General features: G+C 39.3%; 1 protein-coding gene and 1 non-coding gene across 2 annotated transcripts in view; both read right to left on the bottom strand.

Moving 5' to 3' along the window:
• The window catches only part of GALNTL6 (polypeptide N-acetylgalactosaminyltransferase like 6), a 955,099-nt gene that overhangs the window by 68,289 nt on the left and 865,319 nt on the right, over positions 1 to 21,491 (bottom strand). Inside the window, exon 9 of the mRNA XM_036315018.1 lies at positions 14,695 to 14,802. Within this exon, the coding sequence (XP_036170911.1) occupies positions 14,695 to 14,802 (108 nt within the window). The remainder of the gene's footprint in view (positions 1 to 14,694; positions 14,803 to 21,491) is intronic.
• LOC118659551 lies at positions 19,730 to 19,868 on the bottom strand. The gene has a single exon (XR_004968636.1). It is a non-coding gene; the product is annotated as a U4 spliceosomal RNA (small nuclear RNA).

Raw genomic sequence — 21,491 nt, 5'->3', positions numbered from 1 at the left:
TGCAAATAATATTTTCCATTTTGTGAATTGTGTTTTCACTCTGTTGGAACCTGTTGAGTGTCCTTTGATGCACAAGCTTTCCTAATTTTTAAGCTTCAAATGGGCCACTTGACATAATCATGTCCCTTAAAAGGTAGGCTAAATGTTGCTGATGCAAGATTGTTAAGCAGAAACAGCTATATTAGTTATCTATTGATATATGACAAATCACCCCACAATGGCGTGGCTTAAAACAATAAGCTTTTTATCTTTCACAGTTTGTGTGTGTCAGGAACTTGAGTGTGGTTTGGGGAGCAATCTGGCTTGGATTTCTCAGGAGTTTCAGTCAAACTTCGGCCAAGGAAGCAGTCATCTTAAGCCTTAAATGAGGCTGAAAGATCTTCCATTGTGGTTCACTCCCATGTCTGGCAAACTGGTGCTTTATATAAACAGAGGTCATTTGTGCTCAAGTGAGGGCATATGGCCCACAGGTAGGAGATCCTGTCTGAGTTTATCCAGGACTGAGAGAAGTCCTGGCACTTTGAGGACTGGTTTCTCCAGAGGCAGCACCATGAGCTAGAAGGTGTTGCTCTTTTTGGTGGGTATGGCGGTGTGGCTTCCCCAGTGGTGTCTCAGGCAAGAGACCAAAGCAAGTGGGAACACAAGCAGAAGAAGCAAATCCCAGGTGGCACAGGGTGGGTACGGCGTCTGACACGAGTATGTGAGTGTGGGGGTAGAAGCCTTTTGGGGATGTCTAGGGACACCTGGGTGTCCACTGCTTGCAACCCAACCAATGGTATCTCAGCTCTCACAATTTGAATATAAAAAACAGTATGATCTTAATTGTAGGTGATTATTATTAACACATTGGCTATTTTTAAAAATAAATCACAACCGGCATTTTCTAACCTTCAGCCAAAGAAAATATTAAGTGTGTTTTTTTCTTCACAAGACTATCCACAGCAAGCATTCAAACTAACTGTGGTTGAACTAAATGGTGCCACAACATTTATTCCATTTTCTATTAGTACACCCTGTTTTATTTTCCATGCTTTCAAAAAAAGCAAAAAAACCCCACAAACCCTATGTTTTTAATAACTCATGCAGGGTCCTTAGGTTGAAATTATATCTATTCAAAGTTTAGGCAACCTGTGAAATTTTATTTTTATAAACCTTTTATAATTAGAAGACCAAAAGCATCCAGACACCACAAAGCGGCCATTTGATTTTAGATTGTATTTCGGTTTACAAAATCACCAGTGGAACCATTTTCCCCACCTTAAATGCCATCACAAAGGAGGCATACTTGGGCTGAAATTGCAGCGGGAAATGGAATTCTTGTGAGGAACCAGTAAACCATTGGAATCAAGGGCGATCAGAATGGAAATGAAATAGCGGAGGAGGCCTCAAGCACAGTGCCGCTGCATTTACGCATCTCCCGGGAATTCTTGGCAATGAGTGCCTCCTCCGGTGCTTCTGTGCTTCATCATCCAACTGGGGGGCCTGGAAGATGGGGTGATAAGGCCACCAGCGCTGCTTGGTCTTGCAAGAGTTGCACTTTTGGTTAGAGAGACTCTGGGATGCTAAAATATTTTAATTTGCTTAAGTTCCAGCAGCTTAATATTGTAGCAGCAGGGACCCATTTCATCTAAGTAAGCTTTCTCCTTTTCCAGTGGCATCCTGAGTGCAGGAAAATGTTCACTTCTAATGGGAATAATGATTTAAAAAAAGCCATATAACTCCCCCTCACCCACAAATAGGGCTCATCATGTAGTTTGTTGCTCAAGTGCTTTGGAAAAGAAAGTATATGAATGCTGAATACAGCATAAAGTGCCAAGGTGCTCTGATAGGGAAAAAGTAACTAAAAGCAGACTGGAGAAGGTACCATAGAAAAGAAAAAATATATCCCATTTTAATTTCATTAAGAATGGCAAAGCAAATGGCAGCGAATTATCGTGTAGGATCACCATTTAAATATTATGTTAATATTTAAAATCTTCCAATAGGCTTAACAAAATCTGTGAAATGTTGGTCCTCACTCGGTAGACAGAGAAGTGCTAAATACTGTCCCCACAGCGAGGGACTTGCCTGGCTGGCCTTCAAGCTTTCTTTGCACACTAGAAAGCATCACATAATTGATTCATAAGTCATAGCTGAGCTGAAACTTGAGACAGCACTGAGGATTATTTAAAACAATTAAATTGAGCAAAGGGCTGGGGAAAAGATAGCATCTAAGGGAGTTTTTTAAGGAAAAAAAGCAAATAAATAAAAGGAGACCAAACTAAAATTAGTTTTGAGAAGTTTTGTGGGAAATTGCTGAGTTTTAAAGTAATGTTGTCTTAACCTCACTTTTTTTGAAAAAAAATTTTTTTATGGCGCTTCCAAGAGACTGTACCTGCCAGTGACGCATTGTTCCACTTTCGTTTTCAGTGTCTAAGTTTGGGTTGAAGATCCTATGCTTTACCTGCATAATGTTCAACAACTTTAAATACACTATGTGATTCTGTTATTATTTTTTAAGCAAACAGATGAAAGGATTTACGGCTACATATTTTAAAAAATCCTGATACCACTGAGAAATTAAGGGAGCAAATGATGGTCAAACAATGGGAAATGAATTTGTGTTTCATGTTTTTATATCTCTTCTCTCTGGTCCTTGGCAGAGAGAACAGTTTTACTCTGCTTTATTTTCCTCCAATGCAAAACAAACATAAAATGCCCAGTGTTCAAACGCATAAAATGCCCAGTGGTCAAACGCATAAAATGCCCAGTGTTCAAACGCATAAAATGCCCAGTGGTCAAAACAGGGACATCATTAAAGGGTGAGTTACGAGTGCTCTGCCAGTGTTGAGAACCAAAACTCATCTCTCGTGTGGGGAAGGTCCTGGGGTAGTGAGTGACATTCCCTGATGCACATCTATTGAAGAATTTCCCCAGCCTGAGCCTTTGTTGAGGTTAGAGATAAACTTGATCTTCATAACATGCAATGAACTCATCATATTTTAATGATTTATTAAATTATTATTGTCACATTATAAACATTATTGATTTTTAGGAAGTCTCTCATGAAGAATGACAAAATATCATTTACGGAAGATGCTTGAATTTCTTAAATGAAAAGCTTCATCCGAAGATAAGATGTTATATTTAAAAATGTGGCCAAGAGGGGAGAGAAATCACCACATGATTGCAGCATGTGAATCATCTTTCATTCTTGCCACAAGTATTGGGCCGCCTTATTTCTCTCGAAGGGATTCAGAACAGGCCTCCCCAAGATGTGCTACTTTGGCATGTGAATTACTTTTGAGTTGAAGGCAATTGAGACTCTAACTCCTGAGAAACTTTTATATCTTCCTTGAAGAGTTTAAATCAGAGGCCTCGCCTATAATAAGAGCGATCACCAGAAATAACCTTCTATGACCAATCTAGCGGGCAGGGCAAACTTCAAATTACTGAACACCTGCTTTTCTTTTCATCCTGAAAATGACCTTCCTTCCCGCTGAAGCCCCCAACGTGCCTTATCTCATCTTCAGCTAGGAATGTCATATATACCTCATTTTCCCGGTCTGACATGGAATCTCTCATGCATGTGGGGTTTCATACGTACATATATAATTAAACTTGGTTTTCTCCTGTTAGCCTGTGTCATATAGATTTAATTATTAGACTAGGCCAGTGGTCGGCAAACTCATTAGTCAACAGAGCCAAATATCAACAGTACAACAATTGAAATTTCTTTTGAGAGTCAAATTTTTTAAACTTAAACTATATAGGTAGGTACATTGTTATTAACCTACCTATATAGTTTAAGTACTGTTGATATTTGGCGCCTCCCCTGTGCTGCATCTCCCGTTGCCCGACCGACAGACATCCCCTACTTCTCCTAATGCCACTTCTTCAAAATAGACTCGTCCAGGCCGAAAACCGACTTCTGCACATGGGCCATGAAGTTTCAATCGCACTGTAAGTGCACGCCCGCACGTGGTATTTTGTGGAAGAGCCACACTCAAGGGGCCAAAGAGCTGCGGTTTGCCGACCACTGGACTAGGCGAAAGAACCTTCAAGAATAGAGAAAAGATTTTTCATCCCCCATATCCTTTTTCTTATATTGTAAGGAAGAATTAGAAATAGTGATTGTTTTTAGAGGAATTGCTTCCGAAGGCTTAGCCATTTATGCAGGCTGAGTCTTTGGGGAAGAATTCATCATTTCCTGCTTTTGGGGAGAAAGCTTGTGATGGGCCACTGTGCCCCTGAACTCAATGATAGTTTCAAATAAAGCATCTGAACCCTATGATAGCTTTGAATAAAGCATTTGAGAGCAGTCAAAAGAAGTGCTGGCTGCTGTTGATGGCTAAGGTTGTTAAACTACAGCTTTTATTCGCTGGGCAGTTTTATGAGAGGAAACTGATTTACAATCATCAAGGGAGAAAGGTCAATTGGTAGGATGTAGATTTTCTATTCATCACCACATTTTATAGCCTTGTTGGTGATTTTATTTTCTGATGTCAAACTAGTCATTTTGGTCTTGTTAATGCTTTTCCTTAACTGCTATATTTTTCTGACACAAACAAGGAAGAGCTCCATAAGCCAGATATTGTGTTCTTCTATTTCAGCTACACGAGGCAGGGCTAGCTGACTCCATAGGGAGCAATGAGGAAACACTCATTAATCAATTTGGGATGGGCTGGCTTTGACATTGAAATACCCCTCCTCCACTTCTTCCTCCTCTTCCATTCCTTCTCCTCTCTATATCCCCTTCCATTCCTACCAATTTCAAGAGTCTGAGATGATCCATGGAGTCAACAGGGCTAGATGCCACCAGGGATATACCATGAAGAAAGGCACTTTGGGAAATATGTTGAGAAGTAATTTCACAGCTGACAGAGGCAAAACAACCATTCTTCCTCAGACCTCAGACTTAACCTTGTTGCCCATGAAGTATACCCAAGTCATCCTGCTAAGAAACCCTAAATAAATGTGTAAAGCCAAAACCATTTGTAACTATTTGTAACTTGTATATAGATCACAGTATAGGATCATTAAATATAATCTGTTAAATAGAACATATATCACTATACATATTAAATAATGCTGTGTGTTATCTGTGAGATATACTTCTGCTTCTGTTAAAGCATAATCCCAATGATAACATTATAATCTATATAAAATAGTTTATAACTAAGTAAGCTATATAAAGTACAGTTCTAATTCCATAGTGAGTTTGATTATTTCTGTTTAATCCTTTTCTCAAGCTCACAATGTTCAGATTGTTATATATAGATTTCTGGACTCTACCTTAGTCGGAGCCATTAGTTATAAGAAATTAAGGCTTGTGTTTATCTTGTTTATCACTTATCCAGGGCCTAGCACAGCGCCTGGCATAAATATTTTCTTCAGAAATAAAATTTTATTGGTAAAGAACATCTGGCAAAATCTGGCTTTTGTAGGCTCTCAGAATTCTACATAGGAAGTCTGTTTGTGTCTCCCAGATCTGGTCCTCCCTGAACCCATATAAAGCTGTCACTTGTAACCTACCTTATCTAAAACCATTCTCAGCATCTTCTCCTTCCCCCTTCCTCACATCCCTATATTTGTCCTGATACTGTTTCCTCAGACACTACAATGAAAACCTCATAGTCACTTTTGCCGTCTTTCTCCTGGCACAATGGGATAAGTCAATAAATACCTTTTAGGAAATTTTCTTTACAAATGCTTCTGGCATTCAAAATACTACTTTATTTAGTTTTTCTACTTTTTAGTATTTAATTGCTGGTTGATCTTTCCATTTTACCCCCTCTTTTTTTTATCCTGGCACCTCCTGTTCAAAAACCATGAGTACCTCACTACAGTCTATTAGAAAAAGCTGTACACCTTGGTCTGCATACAGGGTCCTCTAGAATGGGTCTCCAATGCACAGTCCAGTTTAACTCCAGAGCTCCCAAACACAGCCCATGGTCTCTCTCCGAGCCTGCTCCTTCCTTCCTGAAACCAACGCTGCCCCAGCTGCTCCTGCTTACTCCACGCCTCCTTCTAAGGAACAACATGGCAGGAGGGTTAAGCCTTGGACAGCCAGGCTTCAGTTCACAATTCTAACTCTACATACTTAACATTTAACCTCTATCCTTTATAAAGTGAGCTACACTTTCTTTATTTTTTCTTCATTTTTAATCTTTATTGTTCAAAGTATTACAGATATCTCCCATTCCCCCTATTGACTCCCTCTACTCCATTTCTGCCCCCGCCCCCTTCAGCACGCTATTGTCTACATTTACAAGTACCATAGGCCATTCTGTACAATTGAATTCTTGTGGAGTTTGACTTCTTTGGTTTTATAGTTCTTATCCTGAAACTTGAATAATGGTTTCCATAAAATGCAATATGAAATTTTAGACAAGAAAGTCTTATTGATACGGCATTTTGTGCCAGTGGCAAGACACAGGAGGACAGAGTCCCCTGATTTGCATTCTCTGGGGTCCCTTACACACTTAGGGTGAGAGTTGGCTCCAGCTTTGTCTCCTATGCTGTCCTCCCTCCCCTTGGAGCCAGGGGAGAGCTGTGTGAGCTTCCAGCACTGCCCCACTCACAGTCTATAGGGCTGCCCTCTGCTGCCACGGGGCCTCCTGGAAAAACTCCATGGGCCAAGCTGCTCCCATGGGGACTGATGTTGTACTACAATTAGCTGGTATGGCTAGCATTGGGATGACTGCTCTGCACCTCTGCCATGTCCCTGCTGATAGAGCCACCTGTCTCCCGTCTAATGGCTTCAATCGTCCCCATACAATAGGGTTCACAGGGGAGTCTGTGAGGTGTCAGTGATTGGCATTATATTTGGCTCATGTCACATCCTGAAAGATAAAGGGTCTCTTTGAAGAGTCTTCCACCCACCAGCCACCTCTGTTTTGCAAGTGTCACTTAGCAAAAGGCTCAGTGTGCATTTTACTGAGTAGCTGCTCCCTTGTCTTCACTTGTCTGTGATGAAGGACAGTCAGTCCATCCCAAAGAAGAGATGATTGTCACCACAATCCTGGGGACTTTTTAGTCTCCCTACAACCCTGCTTCCCTCAGGGAATGGCTGTTCTTGATGATAACATACCATGACTGTGAGCAGTACTGACATGGGACCCCCAGACGACTCAGTAAAACACACAGTTTTATTCATGATGAGCAAAGCCTATGGTTCCAAGATGAAGCTAAATGGTAAGTCACCTACTGTGTCTCAGACTTTTGTGTTTTGTGGGAATTGACATAATGATGCTACTTTTCATTTTTACCAGATAGGACATTAGTAAAAATCTACTATCTACTTTCTATCACAAAACAGAAAAAAAGCCTATTATTATAGCATAAAATATATTATTAAATTGAATAGACTTAGCTTTGTGTTTCTTATTTTTCCCAGTTCACTGAGGCTGGGTAAAAAGTGGGCCAGGAACTGGCTCTGGTCACTGGTCATGAGCTGGGAACCACTCTAATAAGAACCTTATTCATTTAAATGAGGTATTGTTGAAGGTCCTCTTTCAATTCAACAGCAATGGTACCCTTCCCCGTCCTCTTTGCTCAATCTGTCCATATCTTTATAATACATTTGAAAATTATTTGTTGTTTTGTATTGACTTCTAATGGTTTCATGTGTGACTATCTTCTCTCTTCCAACCAGACTGTAATGCTAGGTAAATAGAAGGCACTGAACAACTAGTTATTAGAATTTATTTCTATAATACACACTAGTATGTTGTTTAGAGGATTGTCAGCTTTTCACATGTGTATGTGTGTGTATGTGTGTTTGTTTGCATGTTTTGGAATTCTGCTGGAATCCTCAATATGCATAGGTACATAGATGAAAGGTACACAGTTTTGAAGAATTAAACAAGCTTTGTAAAGTAAAAAAACCAAGCCTTTGGAATCAAATCTCCATCTTTGCCTCGACTTCCTAATGAGGCTGGAAAGATGAACTAAGTATTGAGTTGCATGGCTCTGTTTTCGAAGTATCTTGAAAGTCTCTCATCATTTTTGATGATTTAGTAATACTGTAGGGTGTAGTAGCCAGTAGTTGAGATTTTCCCATAAAATATCAGAATTGTTTTTCATTTTCATGTACTTTTTTATTTAAAAAATCATAAAATGCTCCTTAGAGTGACAGCTCAGTTTCAATATTTATGACTTTCTAATTGCTCTAGCCATTTAGAAAAAAAAAAAAGAGTCAAGTTCTCAAGTAAAATTTAAGTGGAAAAGACTAAAATTCAGAATTATGGTCTTTTTTTCATTTGAATGAACACTCACTTTTTTTTTTTTAATTTTTTTTTATTATTGCTTAAAGTATTACAAAGGGTATTACATATGTGTCCATTTTATCCCCCCGCCCTAGACAGTCCCCTAGCCTCCCCTATCCCCCAATGTCTTATGTCCACTGGTTATGCTTCTATGCATGCATACAAGTCCTTTAGTTGATCTCTTACCCCCCTACCTCCTGCCCCGCAACCCTCCCCGGCCTTCCTGCTGCAGTTTGACAATCTGTTTGAGGCAACTCTGCCTCTGTATCTGTTATTGTTCAAAAGTTTATAATGGTCTCTATTATCCATGAATGAGTGAGATCATGTGGTATTTTTCCTTCATTGACTGGCTTATTTCACTTAGCATAATGCTCTCCAGTTCCATCCATGATGTTGCAAATGGTAAGAGTTCCTTCCTTTTTAGAGCAGCATAGTATTCCATCGTGTAGATGTACCACAGTTTTCTAATCCATTCATCTACTGATGGGCACTTAGGCTGTTTCCAGATCTTAGCTATGGTGAATTGTGCTGCTATGAACATAGTGGTGCATATATCCTTTCTGATTGGTGTTTCTGGTTTATTGGGATATATTCCTAGAAGTGGGATCACAGGGTCAAATGGGAGTTCCATTTTCAGTTTTTTAAGGAAACTCCATACTGTCTTCCATAGTGGCTGCACCAGTCTGCATTCCCACCAGCAGTGCACAAGTGTTCCTTTTTCTCCACATCCTCTCCAGCACTTGTCGTTTGTTGATTTGTTGATGATAGCCAGTCTGATAGGTGTGAGATGGTACCTCATTGTTGTTTTGATTTGCATCTCTCGGATGAGTAGTGACTTTGAGCATGTTTTCATATGTCTCTTGGCTTTCTGAATGTCCTCTTTTGAAAGGTGTCTATTTAGGTCCTTTGCCCATTTTTTGATTGGATTGTTTATCTTCCTTTTGTTAAGTTGTATGAGTTCCCTATAAATTTTGGAGATTAGGCCCTTATCAGATATGACATTGGCAAATATGTTTTCCCACACAGTGGGTTTTCTCGTTGTTTTGTTGATGGTTTCTTTTGCTGTGCAGAAGCTTTTTATTTTGATGTAGTCCCATTTGTTCATTTTCTCTTTCGTTTCAAGTGCCCTAGGAGCTGTATCAGTGAAGAAATTGCTTCGGCATATGTCTGAGATTTTGTTGCCTTTGGATTCTTCTAGAATTTTTATGGTTTCCTGTCGTACATTTAAGTCCTTTATCCATTTTGAGTTTATTTTTGTGTATGGTGTAAGTTGGTGGTCTAGTTTCATTTTCTTGCATATATCTGTCCAATTTTCCCAGCACCATTTATTGAAGAGACTATCTTGGCTCCATTGTATGTTCTTGCCTCCTTTGTCAAATATTAATTGAGCATATTGGTTCGGGCCGATTTCTGGGCTCTCTATTCTATTCCATTGATCTATATGCCTATTCTTGTGCCAGTACCAGGCAGTTTTGAGAACAGTGGCTTTGTAATACAACTTGATATCTGGTATTGAGATCCCACCTACTTTGGTCTTTTTCAGGATTGCTGCAGCTATTCGGGGTCTTTTTTTATTCCAGATGAATTTTTGGAGAGTTCGTTCTAGATCTCTGAAGTATGCCGTTGGTATTTTAATGGGAAGTGCGTTGAATTTATAGATTGCTTTGGGTAGTATGGACATTTTAATGATGTTGATTCTACCAATCCATGAACACGGTATGTTCTTCCATCTGTTTATGTCTTCCTCTATATCTTTTTTCAACGTCCTGTAGTTTTCTGAGTAGAGGTCTTTTACCTCTTTAGTTAAGTTTATTCCTAGGTAGCTTAATTTTTTTGGTGCGATGGTAAACGGGATTGTTTTTATAATCTCTCTTTCTGAAAGTTCACTATTGGTGTATAGAAATGCCTCGGATTTCTTGGGGTTAATTTTGTATCCTGCTACATTGCCAAATTCATGTATTAAGTCCAGTAGCTTTTTGATGGAGTCTCTAGGGTTTTGTATGTATAATATCATGTCGTCTGCAAATAAGGACAGTTTTACTTCCTCTTTTCCAATTTGGATGCCTTTTATTTCTTCTTCTTGCCGAATTGCAATGGCTAACACTTCCAGTACTATGTTGAACAGGAGTGGTGAGAGGGGGCATCCCTGTCTTGTTCCTGTTCTTAGGGGAAATGGTGTTAGTTTTTGTCCATTGAGTATGATGTTGGCTGTGGGCCTGTCATATATGGCTTTTATTATGTTGAGGTATGATCCTTCTACTCCCACCTTGCTGAGAGCTTTTATCAAAAATGGGTGTTGAATTTTGTCAAATGCTTTTTCTGCATCAATTGATATGACCATGTGGTTTTTTTCTTTCAATTTGTTTATGTGATGTATCACGTTTATTGATTTGCGGATATTGTACCATCCTTGCATCCCTGGGATAAATCCTACTTGGTCATGGTGAATGATCTTTCTGATGTACTGCTGGATCCGATTTGCTAAGATTTTGTTGAGGATTTTGGCATCTATGTTCATGAGGGATATTGGCCTGTAATTCTCTTTCATTGTGTTGTCTTTACCTGGTTTTGGTATTAGGGTGATGCTGGCTTCATAGAATGAGCTTGGAAGTGTTCCTTCCTCTTGAATTTTTTGTAGTAGTCTGAGGAGGATAGGTTTTAGTTCTTCCTTGAATGTTTGGTAAAACTCCCCTGTGAAGCCGTCTGGTCCTGGGCTTTTGTTTGCTGGAAGCTTTTTGATGACTGCTTCAATTTCTTCCATAGTTATTGGCCTGTTGAGATTTTTAGATTCTTCCTGATTGAGTTTTGGAATGTTGTATTTTTCTAGGAATTTGTCCATTTCCTCCAGGTTGTCTAGTTTGTTGGAGTAGAGCTGTCCATAGTATTTTTTAACAATCATTTGTATTTCTGTGGGGTCTGTTGTTATTTCGCCTCTATCGTTTCTGATTTTGTTTATTTGGGTCCTCTCTCTTTGCTTCTTGGTGAGTCTGGCTAGAGGTTTGTCAATCTTGTTTATCCTTTCAAAGAACCAGCTCTTGGTTTCACTGATTTTCTGTATTGTTTTTTTGGTCTCTATGTCATTTATTTCTGCTCTAATCTTTATTATCTCCTTCCTTCTGCTCACTCTGGGGTTTTCTTGTTGCTCTCTTTCTAATTCTTTGAGTTGTAGAGTTAGATGATTTACTACCATTTTTTCTTGTTTGTTGAGATAGGCCTGTAGAGCTATAAACTTCCCTCTCAGGACTGCTTTCATTGTGTCCCATAGGTTTTGGATTGTTGTGTTTTCATTGTCATTAGTTTCCAGGATGTTTTGAATTTCTTCTTTGATTTCATTGGTAACCCAATCAATATTTAATAGCATGCTATTCAGCTTCCAGGTGTTTGAGTATTTTGGGTTGTTTTTATTGTAGTTTATTTCTAATATTATGCCATCGTGGTCTGCGAAGACGCTTTTTATGATTTCAATTTTCTTGAATTTGGGGATACTTTGCTTGTGACCCAATATATGGTCTATTTTTGAATATGTCCTATGAGCATTTGAGTAGAATGTATATTCCCTGGCTTTCGGGTGAAGTGTTCTGAAGATGTCTATTAAGTCCATCTGATCTAGTGAGTCATTTAGGATTGCTGTATCTTTGCTGATTATTTGTCTAGAGGACTTATCCAGTGCTGTCAGTGGTGTATTAAAGTCCCCTACTATGATTGTATTGTTGTCGATCTCTCCTTTGATATCTTCCAGGAGTTTTTTTATGAATTTGGGTGCTCCTGCATTGGGTGCATATATGTTTACCAGGGTTATATCTTCTTGTTGTATTGATCCCTTTAGTATTATGAAGTGGCCTTCCTTATCTCTTGAACACTCACTTTTTGCTGGAAGTTTTATGCACCGGCCCTAGCTTCTGTATATTCAACAGTCCTTGAAAAAGTACTTAATTTCTTTCTTGAAAATATATGAACATCTTTGTAATTTGAAAATAAACTCTTTGGATCAGCACAACTTTCCCCCCAGTTTTATTCTACTTTGGACTGTAAACCAAGCACACATGATCTATCTTGCAAATGAATGACTCCGTGCGGGCACGAGCTGGAGAACGTACGAGTGAGTGAAAGGGATATGTGGCAGAAGATCATTCTGTGGGGGGGATTTTTAACTGCTCTGATTTATGATAGTTGCCTGGCTGACTTGTGGTATGTGCTCAAAGCTGTTAAATCATTTACCTTTTTGTGAGTTCTTGTTGTTTTCCTGAATGAAGTTTCAGATTCATACGTATAAGTCTTCTGTCTAAATTAAATCTTATTTCCTTTCCCAAGATGCAAGCCTTTGGAGCCAAGTATCCATCGTTGCCTTCACTTTTTAATGAGGCTGGAAAGATGAACTAAGTATTGAGTCGACGTGGCTCTGCATTTGAAGTATCTTGAAAGTCTCTCATCATTTTTGATGATTTAGTAATAATGTAGTGGGTAGCTGGTAGTTGAGATTCTCCCATAAAATATCAGAATTGTTTTTCATTTTCTTTGATCACTTTATAATTTTGTGATTGGTTGCTTTTCTTTAAATGATATATTTCTATAGCTACTTAATGGTGTGTGTTGTTAATATGTGATTAATCTTTCGAGGGGAAGAATAATATGACTTTGTCCCTTCAAGGAGTATGTAATATAATTTCATTATTACTAACTCAAACGTCTGTAAAAGTGATTATGGATTTGGCTAAAGAAAAATGGACACTGTTGACAAATAACCTCAGAAAGGGGATAAGGAAACATCCTACTTCCCCCAAAACACTCACTATAAATATAAATTTTATTATACTTAATTAAAATGTTTAAGTTTTAGTAAGTATTTCCTTGTTGCAGTTTTTCCTGATTAATTAATTCTGTCAACAAATATTTGTTGAAAGTCTTCCAAGCCTTGTTCTAGGTGCTGGGAGTATAGTCCCCTTTATTCATGGGGGATACTTCCAAAAGCCCCAGTGGATGCCCAAACCCAGGGATGGCACCGAACCTTATGCTTACTATCTTTTTTGCTATACAGACATATACTTTATGGCTTTTCTTTGGCACACCCAAATTGCACTTTGGAGCATTATTAAGTAAACTGAAGGCTACTTGAACACAAGCACTTTGATACCAGGCCAGTAGATCTGATATCAGGATGAGGTAGTGAGGGTCGTGGGGGTTTCGTGCCAGTGAGGGTGGGGTTAGTATATACATACAGTGGGGACAAGCTGGACCACACAAGATTTCGTCATGGTGCTCAGAATGATGCACAATTTAAAACTTATGAATTGTTCATTTTTGAAATTTTCCATTTAATATTTTTGAACTGTAGTTGACCATCAGTAACTGAATCCTTGGCAAGCGACACTGTGGAGAAGCGGGGACTACTGTAGCAAATACCACAGAGGAAAACTGCCTTTGTGTGGTTGATAGTCTAATAAATCCTGACGAACTAGTTTATATTTTTTAAAAAACTTGTTATGTGAGCTTATTGAGCTTTCTATGAAAGACCCAAAAAGTGATATATTGCAGCCTAACTAATAAAGGAACCAAAATGAATAATTCAGGATTTGATTCCCAGGGCAGCATTGTGCAAAGGGGTGTGGTAAAACACCCTTTTTGTAGATTTGACATTTGAGCAGTAGCAGGTGCAAATTGTGGTGAATAAAATTAACTCAGCTATGAAGAATGTAACACGAAAAGCAGAAATTGTCAGGATTGTTTCCAAAAGGCATTGTGACTACGTCCTCCCAAACATGTATGAAAGCATTCTATAAGGCCAAAGACAAAATCATCCTTGCATTTGATCTAAGGAAAAGGATTTTTTTCCCTAAAAAAAACCCCCACTTGGGTTTGGTCAATTTTGGAGTTTTGAGGTTGGGGTAGAATTTTAGGCAGAGCTGATCCTAGTTACAAATGAGAAGGCAGAGTTTGGGCACCCACCCCTCCCGTCTCCTATTTACCCCTTCCTCCAGCTGACTTATGATGTCTCCTGCTATGCTCCCCTTGGGAGGAAAGTACTGGACCTTCCTTCCAAAGACCTGAGCTTCAGCTCCTCCTGTGCTATTTATCCTTCATGTGAGCATGAACAAGCCGTTTTGCCAAGCCTCAGTTTTCTCATCTACAAAATAGAGATAAGAATGCCAACCTCAGAGGGTAATGATGAATATTAAATAGCCTGTTTGTGAAAATGCCTTGAAATGATTAATAACGAGAATTAGCATAATAGCTAACACTTCTTTAAGGAATCGGGCAAGAAAGCCCTGAGAAAGACAGAAACTCTCTAGATACTAAAGACTGCCCAGTGGAATGGCGAGTGGTGGAGGTTTTATTTTGGTTAGTGCTTCTGCTAGATTGTGTCTTAAATTATACCATGGGTAAGGTTGCTTCTTCTGCCGACAGAACTTATGTCAAGCCCAGCTTATTCAGATCCCCAAGTACTCACTCTTGCCAGGCTGGTCCCAGATGGAACTTTATAAGGGACGTACTTCCTGTAGATATGACCAACTCTAGAACATGGAACATCGAACATTTCTCCTCCACACATCCAAACCTAAAGAGAGGTAATTTCAAAGTATGAAAAAAAGAAACCCAGAAAATTCCATACAAAAAAGCAAGTCTCAAAAATGTATTAAAATCTCTTAAAGTCTCAAAATGAGTAATTTCTTTTTATAATAAATAGCTAACCAAGAAAGAAAACCACATTTTCGAAAACCCAGATTCATAAAAGTATAGAGCCAAAATACTAGTTTAGTAAGATCTAATTTCCATAGACATCATGGCATTATTTTTATTCTAGAATTTTATTATAAACTAGAGGCCCAGTGCACAAAATCGTGCACTGGGGGGAGGGAGCCTTCAGCCCAGCCTGCACCCTCTCATAGTCTAGGACCCTCAGGGGATGTCCAACTGCCTTATGCGGGGATCAGGCCTAAGCTGGCAGGTGGACATCCCTCTCGCAGTCCAGGAGCCCTTGCTCCTTACTGCCCTCCTGCTTGCTGCTTCTTACCACTCACCTCGCTGCTCCTTAGTGTTGCTGCAGAAGCGGGAGAGGTTCCCACCACCACTGCTGTGCTTGCCAGCTGTGAGCCCGGCTTCTGGCTGAGCGATGCTCCCCCTGTGGGAGCACGCTGACCACCTGGGGGCAGCTACTGCATTGAGCGTCTGCCCCCCGGTGGTCAGTGCGCATCATAGCGACCAGTCATTCTGGTTGTTCTGCCCTAATGGTCACTTATGCTTTTATTATATAGATATTACATTGAACTGAAATTTAATGCTTACACATCTTAGTTATATAGATATTTGTTTTGAAAGCCTTGTGAAATCATTTGAAGAAGTAACATTAAATTTTAAATGTCAATTTAAAATATAAAAAATGGAATTTTTAAAATAAATTAATGAATTAAGGAACACATATCTATGCTTGAAGTTACATCTGCATGCTAATTTTCCCCACCCTTGATTTTTTTCTTAGGTAAAGAAATTAATTGGCTAGTGATATGGAAAAAGGAAATATTATGCCTGAGTTATATGTTAAAATGCTGTACTTATATATAGTAACAAAAATTAATTGGTTATATTTTATCATGACTACTCACTTAGACACACACTTAATAACGGTTTTATATATAACAGACTATTTACTACAAAAGGACAAATTAGACACATACTTAATCATGATTTTATATATAATAGACTACTTACTATAAAAGGACAAAGGACTATCCTATATAAGAGATAATATGCAAATTAACCCCCACACCCTCATAAATGGCTGCCTATGACCAGGCTGACAGGGGGGTTAGTGATGGACAACCAAATGACTGAACAAGCAGGCTGGGTGGGGCAACGAGGCTGGCAGCAGGAATAGTGAGGGGTGACCAAATGACTGAACAAGCAGACTGCGTGGGGAAACCAGGCCGGCAGGGGAGCCATGAGGGGCGATCAGGCTGGTGGTTGGTGGGGGCAGTAAGAGGTGACCATGCTGGCGGGGAGGGGGGGGAGTCAGGGGCAACCAGGCCAGAGGGGTGGGGTGCAGTTGGGGGTGACCAGGCTTGTGGGGGGGCAGTTGGGGGCAACCTGGCTGGCAGCGGGGGGCAGTTAGGGGCAATCAGGCCAGCAGGGGGGGCAGTTAGGGACAATCAGGCTGGCACACAGAGGCAGTGAGCGGCAATCAGGCAGGCAGGCAGGTGAGCGATTAGGAGCCAGTGGTCCAGGATTATGAGAGGGATGTCCGACTGCCAGTTTAGGCCCAATCCCCGAGGGGTCCCAGATTGGAGAGGGTGCAGGCTGGGCTGAGGAGACCCCCCCGACCCATGCACAAATTTCGTGCACCAGGTCTCTAGTTTACTATAAAAGAACTACTTACTATTAAAACAAAAATGCAGACATCATATGGGCTAGATTTTTAGCTATTTCAAATATAAGAAAAAAATTAAAAGGAATTAGATACTATTATGGTTAGTTTTATAAGTCAACTTGGCTGCACTACAGTGCCTAAATATTTGGTCAAATATTATTCTATACATTTTTATAATGGTGTTTTTTGAATGAGATTAACATTTAAATTGGTAGACTTTGAATAAAGCAGATTACCCTTCATAATGGAGATGGATTTTACCTAATCAGTTGAAGGCCTTAATAGAACAAAGACTGACCTCCCCAAAGCAAGAAGAATTCTATCAGCTATCTGCCTTTGGACTTGAATAATAGCTCTTCCCTGGGTCTTCAAACTGCTAGCCTACCTTACAGATTTTGGACTTACCAAGCTTCCCCAATGGTGTGAGCTGATTCATTAAAATAAATCTCTCCTTTTATATATGCATATCTTGTTGGCTCTGTTTCTCTGGAGAACCCTGACTAAAACAGGTACATAGATTGTTTTAAAGTATAATATTGAAAGGAAGAAAGATAAATGTTTATGTCTTAGCTTATATTCACTTCCTACTTTTCTCATTAAGAGGAATGACACCCCATCTAAGACTGGTGAACAAATAGTGATTAGAGTGAATGGAAGTCCAAGGGAAAGGGAATTCAATTATTAAGACAATATTAAGGCCCTGGCCAAGTGGCTCAGTTGTATGGAGCATTGTATGGTACACCAAAAGATTGCAGGTTCAATTCACAGTCAGGGTACATACCTAGGTTGTGGATTTGATCCCTTTGGAATGCACGTGGGAGGCAACCTATCAATGTTTCTCTTTCACATTGATGTTTTTTTCTCTCTCTAAAAATCAATAAAAAACATATCTTCGGGTGAGGATTTAAAAGAACAACAACAACAACAACAATACTCAGTTGTTCTAAATGGGTTTAGGACTACTCATGGTATTAATTTTAACTTGATGGGGTAGACATCAGAAGTATGTATGGATGATATAAAGCTGGTTGGGGCAGTTAACATTCTAAACTGTAGTACCAACATCCATAAAATCTCGAGAGGCTGGAGAGATTAAAGTTTAATAAAAAGGGTAAATATAAGAATCTGTCCCATTTCTAAAAGAATCAATGCATCCAGAGAAGGATGGGGTGGAAAAAGACTAAGCAGCATAAAACACACATCACCAACATGATATGAAGAGTTTAGGGAGTAAGAGTCCTGATCTATCTGACTAAAGTCTTATGCTAATTTCTGAATAAATGCTTTATATTCTCTTTTAAAGAGAATTACCAAAGTGGTAAAGGATGCAACTGTGTTTTAGGAAAAATAATGGAAAGAACTGGAGATGTGTAGTCTTGTTAAGACAAAATTCAGAGAAATATTTTTCAAATATTTAAAGACCTAATATTTGGAAGAGATGGTCTATAGAAACTCAAAGAGATAGAAAGGATTAATAGGAGAGAGCAATAAAAAGTCAATTTCAACTCCGTGGAAGGAAGGACTTTTTAATAGACAGAATGATTAAAGATGTGTTGAAATCAGTGGTAGATGACACTTTGGGGACAAGCATATAACTTTGAATGGATAGTTGATCTAGTTAACATTTTAAGGTAATTCTAATAATAAGAGTTAGCATTTATGAATCCTTACTATGCCCTTTTTCATTTAAAGCTCACAACTCAATGACAGAATTTACTATTTCCCCAATTACATAGGTGGGAAAATGGCAGTCTATTGGCCGAGTAACTTGCCCAAGGCCACATAACTGGCCACTACAAGAATGGAGATTTGAATACTAGTAGTATCACTCCAGTGTTCACATGCTTAATCAATATTCTATCTACAAAGTCAGGAAACTTTGTTTGTGGTGGTCCAGATAGTAAATACTTTTACTTTAGGCTTTTAGGTCATGTGGTTTCTCCTTCAACCAGGCAACTCTGCTAAGGACAAGGTGTGGCCATATTTTAATAAAACTTTGTTTACAAAAACAGGCAGTAGGCCATAGTTTGTTAACCCGTGTTCTACAAGGTACAAAGTCCTCTCAAACATTGAAATGCAATGATTCTATATGTGGGAGAGTGTGGAAAAATGCAGTTGGATATTACAAAATCTCCCATTGCCCATGCTCCTCTACAATGTGACCTTGGTACCCTCCCATGGAGGTGTGGGTCTACATTCCTTCTCCTTGAATTTGGGTGGGCTTGTGACTTTTAGACCAGGGGAGTATAGATGAAGTGAGTGAGGCTAGGTGATGAAAGGCAATGTAGCTGCCACCTATCCTCCGGGGCACTTGTTTTTATAACTGAGATGCCATGTAAAAAAATCTTGAGGCCTCCCCATTGTGAGAAAGTCTAGGCCACATGAGAAGTCATGTGAAGGTGCTTGGGGTCAATAGCCTCAGTGTTTTAATGCCCAGCCAGCATCAACTGCCAGACATGTAAGTGAAAATTCCTCTGCATGATTCTATATGTAGCTATTGAGTTACACCCAACTGAGGCCCCATATATCATGAAGCAGAAATGAGCTATACCTCTTTGAGCCTTCTCTAAATTTGGGACCCATAGAATGCATGAGCTTAATAAAATGGTTATTTTATGTTGTTAAATTCTTGGGTACTTTGTTTTGCACCAATAGTAACTGGAACTACATATTTCCAAATCCATGATAAAGGTGAACTGCTAACACATATAATCAAAACTTATGGATCACCCACCAATCTCATCCTATCTTATTGTGGGAAATACAGCTCTAGGTCTCACCAATTTCTCTTTTTACTTCTTCTTGGGTTATAGGTTATAATCATCTCCCTGCTAGTTTATAATATCCAGCTCCTCTGTATGAGATGGGGCTGTATGATTATTTCATGCCAGTGGAATGCGAACAGAAATGAGGTGCATTGCCTCTGGGCCAAAATAATTAAGAGTGGATTTCCTTTTCTACCTTCTTCAGGATTTACTGTTTTCTTCTGAGCCTGACAGACTACAGAAGATCCAGAGAAGGGGTCCTGGTTAGATGGTGGCATCACTAAATACATGGGGCCTCGGACCCTGACAACCTGGATGGAGCAGAGCAGGCTCCTCTCCCAAGCTGGGCCAAGTTGTGACAGGGCCAATAGAAGAACTTTGTTAGCAAGATTTTGGAATGTTTACAGCAGTGAGTCCACTCTAATAATTTTTAATTAGCAATAATTGCACCTCAGATAAACCTCATTGGTTATGATATAGCCACTGCATAAAGCTTTAATAATCTTTTAAAAAAGAAAATCATATACAGTGAATGTAATCATTTGAGGGATTATTTTCTTTGATTATTTATGCATTTTAAAGAGGTAAAATTTGAAAGAATTTGACCACAGCCAAAGGAGTGGGTAATGGGAGGGCAGAGAATGTTGATAGTCATTTGTGTAATAAAATGTCAGTTCTTATTGGTCAAAGTTAAGAAAGTGTCAAGGCAAAGAAGCCTTCGTCTATAGTTGGAGATAGTAACAGGTTAGAACAGGCATTTATTTTTCATGAAAAAGGTGACTGTATTACTTCCATTAGTTGATGAGGGTTGGTAGTCTCTCTTGTAGGAATAGGGAATGGTGACAAATAAGAGCACGATGTAGGGCCAAGGCCAGGAGCAAGGTCTTACATTTTCTGGTCTTAGTCTTTCTTTCTTTTATTTTTTTTGGTCATAGGAAGAAATGGACTTAGTACTTCTTATGAGAGAATTCTCCAGGGTGAGAACTGCCACAACAGAAAGTTAAACAAATCATCATTGCTTTGCCTTCCTTTTTAAGATATGGCAAAATAACCCAATAGATGCACAGAAATGAAATTCTAATGAATTCTTTTCAGAGGGTCACTCAAATACAGCTTTTAAAGATTCCTCGGTGTATGATAAAGCACCACACAATTAATGGTTTTAAACAATACCCAATTATGATCTCACAGTTCTGTGAGTCAGAAGTCCATGAGGGCTTGGCTGAGGGCTCTGCCCAGAGGCCTTAGAAGTCCATGAGGGCTTGGCTGAGGGCTCTGCCCAGAGTCTCATAAGGCCGAAGTCTAGGTGGCAGCTGGGATGAGCTCTTCTCTGGAGACTCTGGGGAAGAATTAGCTTCAGGGCTCATTTGGATTGTTGGGAGAATTGAGTTCCTTGCAGTGTTGGACTGAGACCCCATTTTTAGGTCCTTGCCCCAAGAACCCTCTGTCTTTTTTAAAAAACATATTTTTATTGATTTCAGAGAGAAAGGGAGAGAAAGAGAGAGATAGAAACATCAATGATGAGAGAGAATCATTGATCAGTTGCCTTCGGCACACCCCACACTGGGGATTGAGCCCACAACCCTGACTGGGAATTGAACCAAAACCTCATAGGTAATGGGTTGACAATCACTGAGCCATGCTGGCCAGACATGAACCCTCTGTCTTAGCAACAGTTAACCTCCTTCGTATAGAATCCTCATTTACACTTAAAATCTCTATGCCTTCTTTTGTTACCAGCCTGAGAAACTTCTTTGCCTTTAAAGGGCTCGTGTGCTTAGGTTAGGTTCACCAGGATCGTCATTCTATCCTAAAGAGAGCTGATGAGTAATCTAATTACATTTGCCAAGTCTCCTTTTCCCGGTAATGTAACGTAATCCTGAAAGTTAAACAAGGAAGAGGTTCATCTCAGAATTCTGCCTATCACAGTCTCCAATGAATCAAAATTCATGTCTTAGATCAACAACCTGCTCCTAATTCTTAAATTATTCCCATCAGAAATTTTTCTTTATTTCCAAGTCAAATTCAGGAATTTATGGGTAGATTTTTTAAATGCTAAATTCAGTGTTAAAAGAACTAGGGAATCCTGCAATTTGTTACTCCATACTGCCACTATGA

The sequence above is a fragment of the Myotis myotis genome, unplaced genomic scaffold, assembly GCF_014108235.1.
Source record: "Myotis myotis isolate mMyoMyo1 unplaced genomic scaffold, mMyoMyo1.p scaffold_m19_p_6, whole genome shotgun sequence".
NCBI lineage: Eukaryota > Metazoa > Chordata > Mammalia > Chiroptera > Vespertilionidae > Myotis > Myotis myotis.
This window is presented reverse-complemented; position numbering and strand designations above follow the sequence as displayed.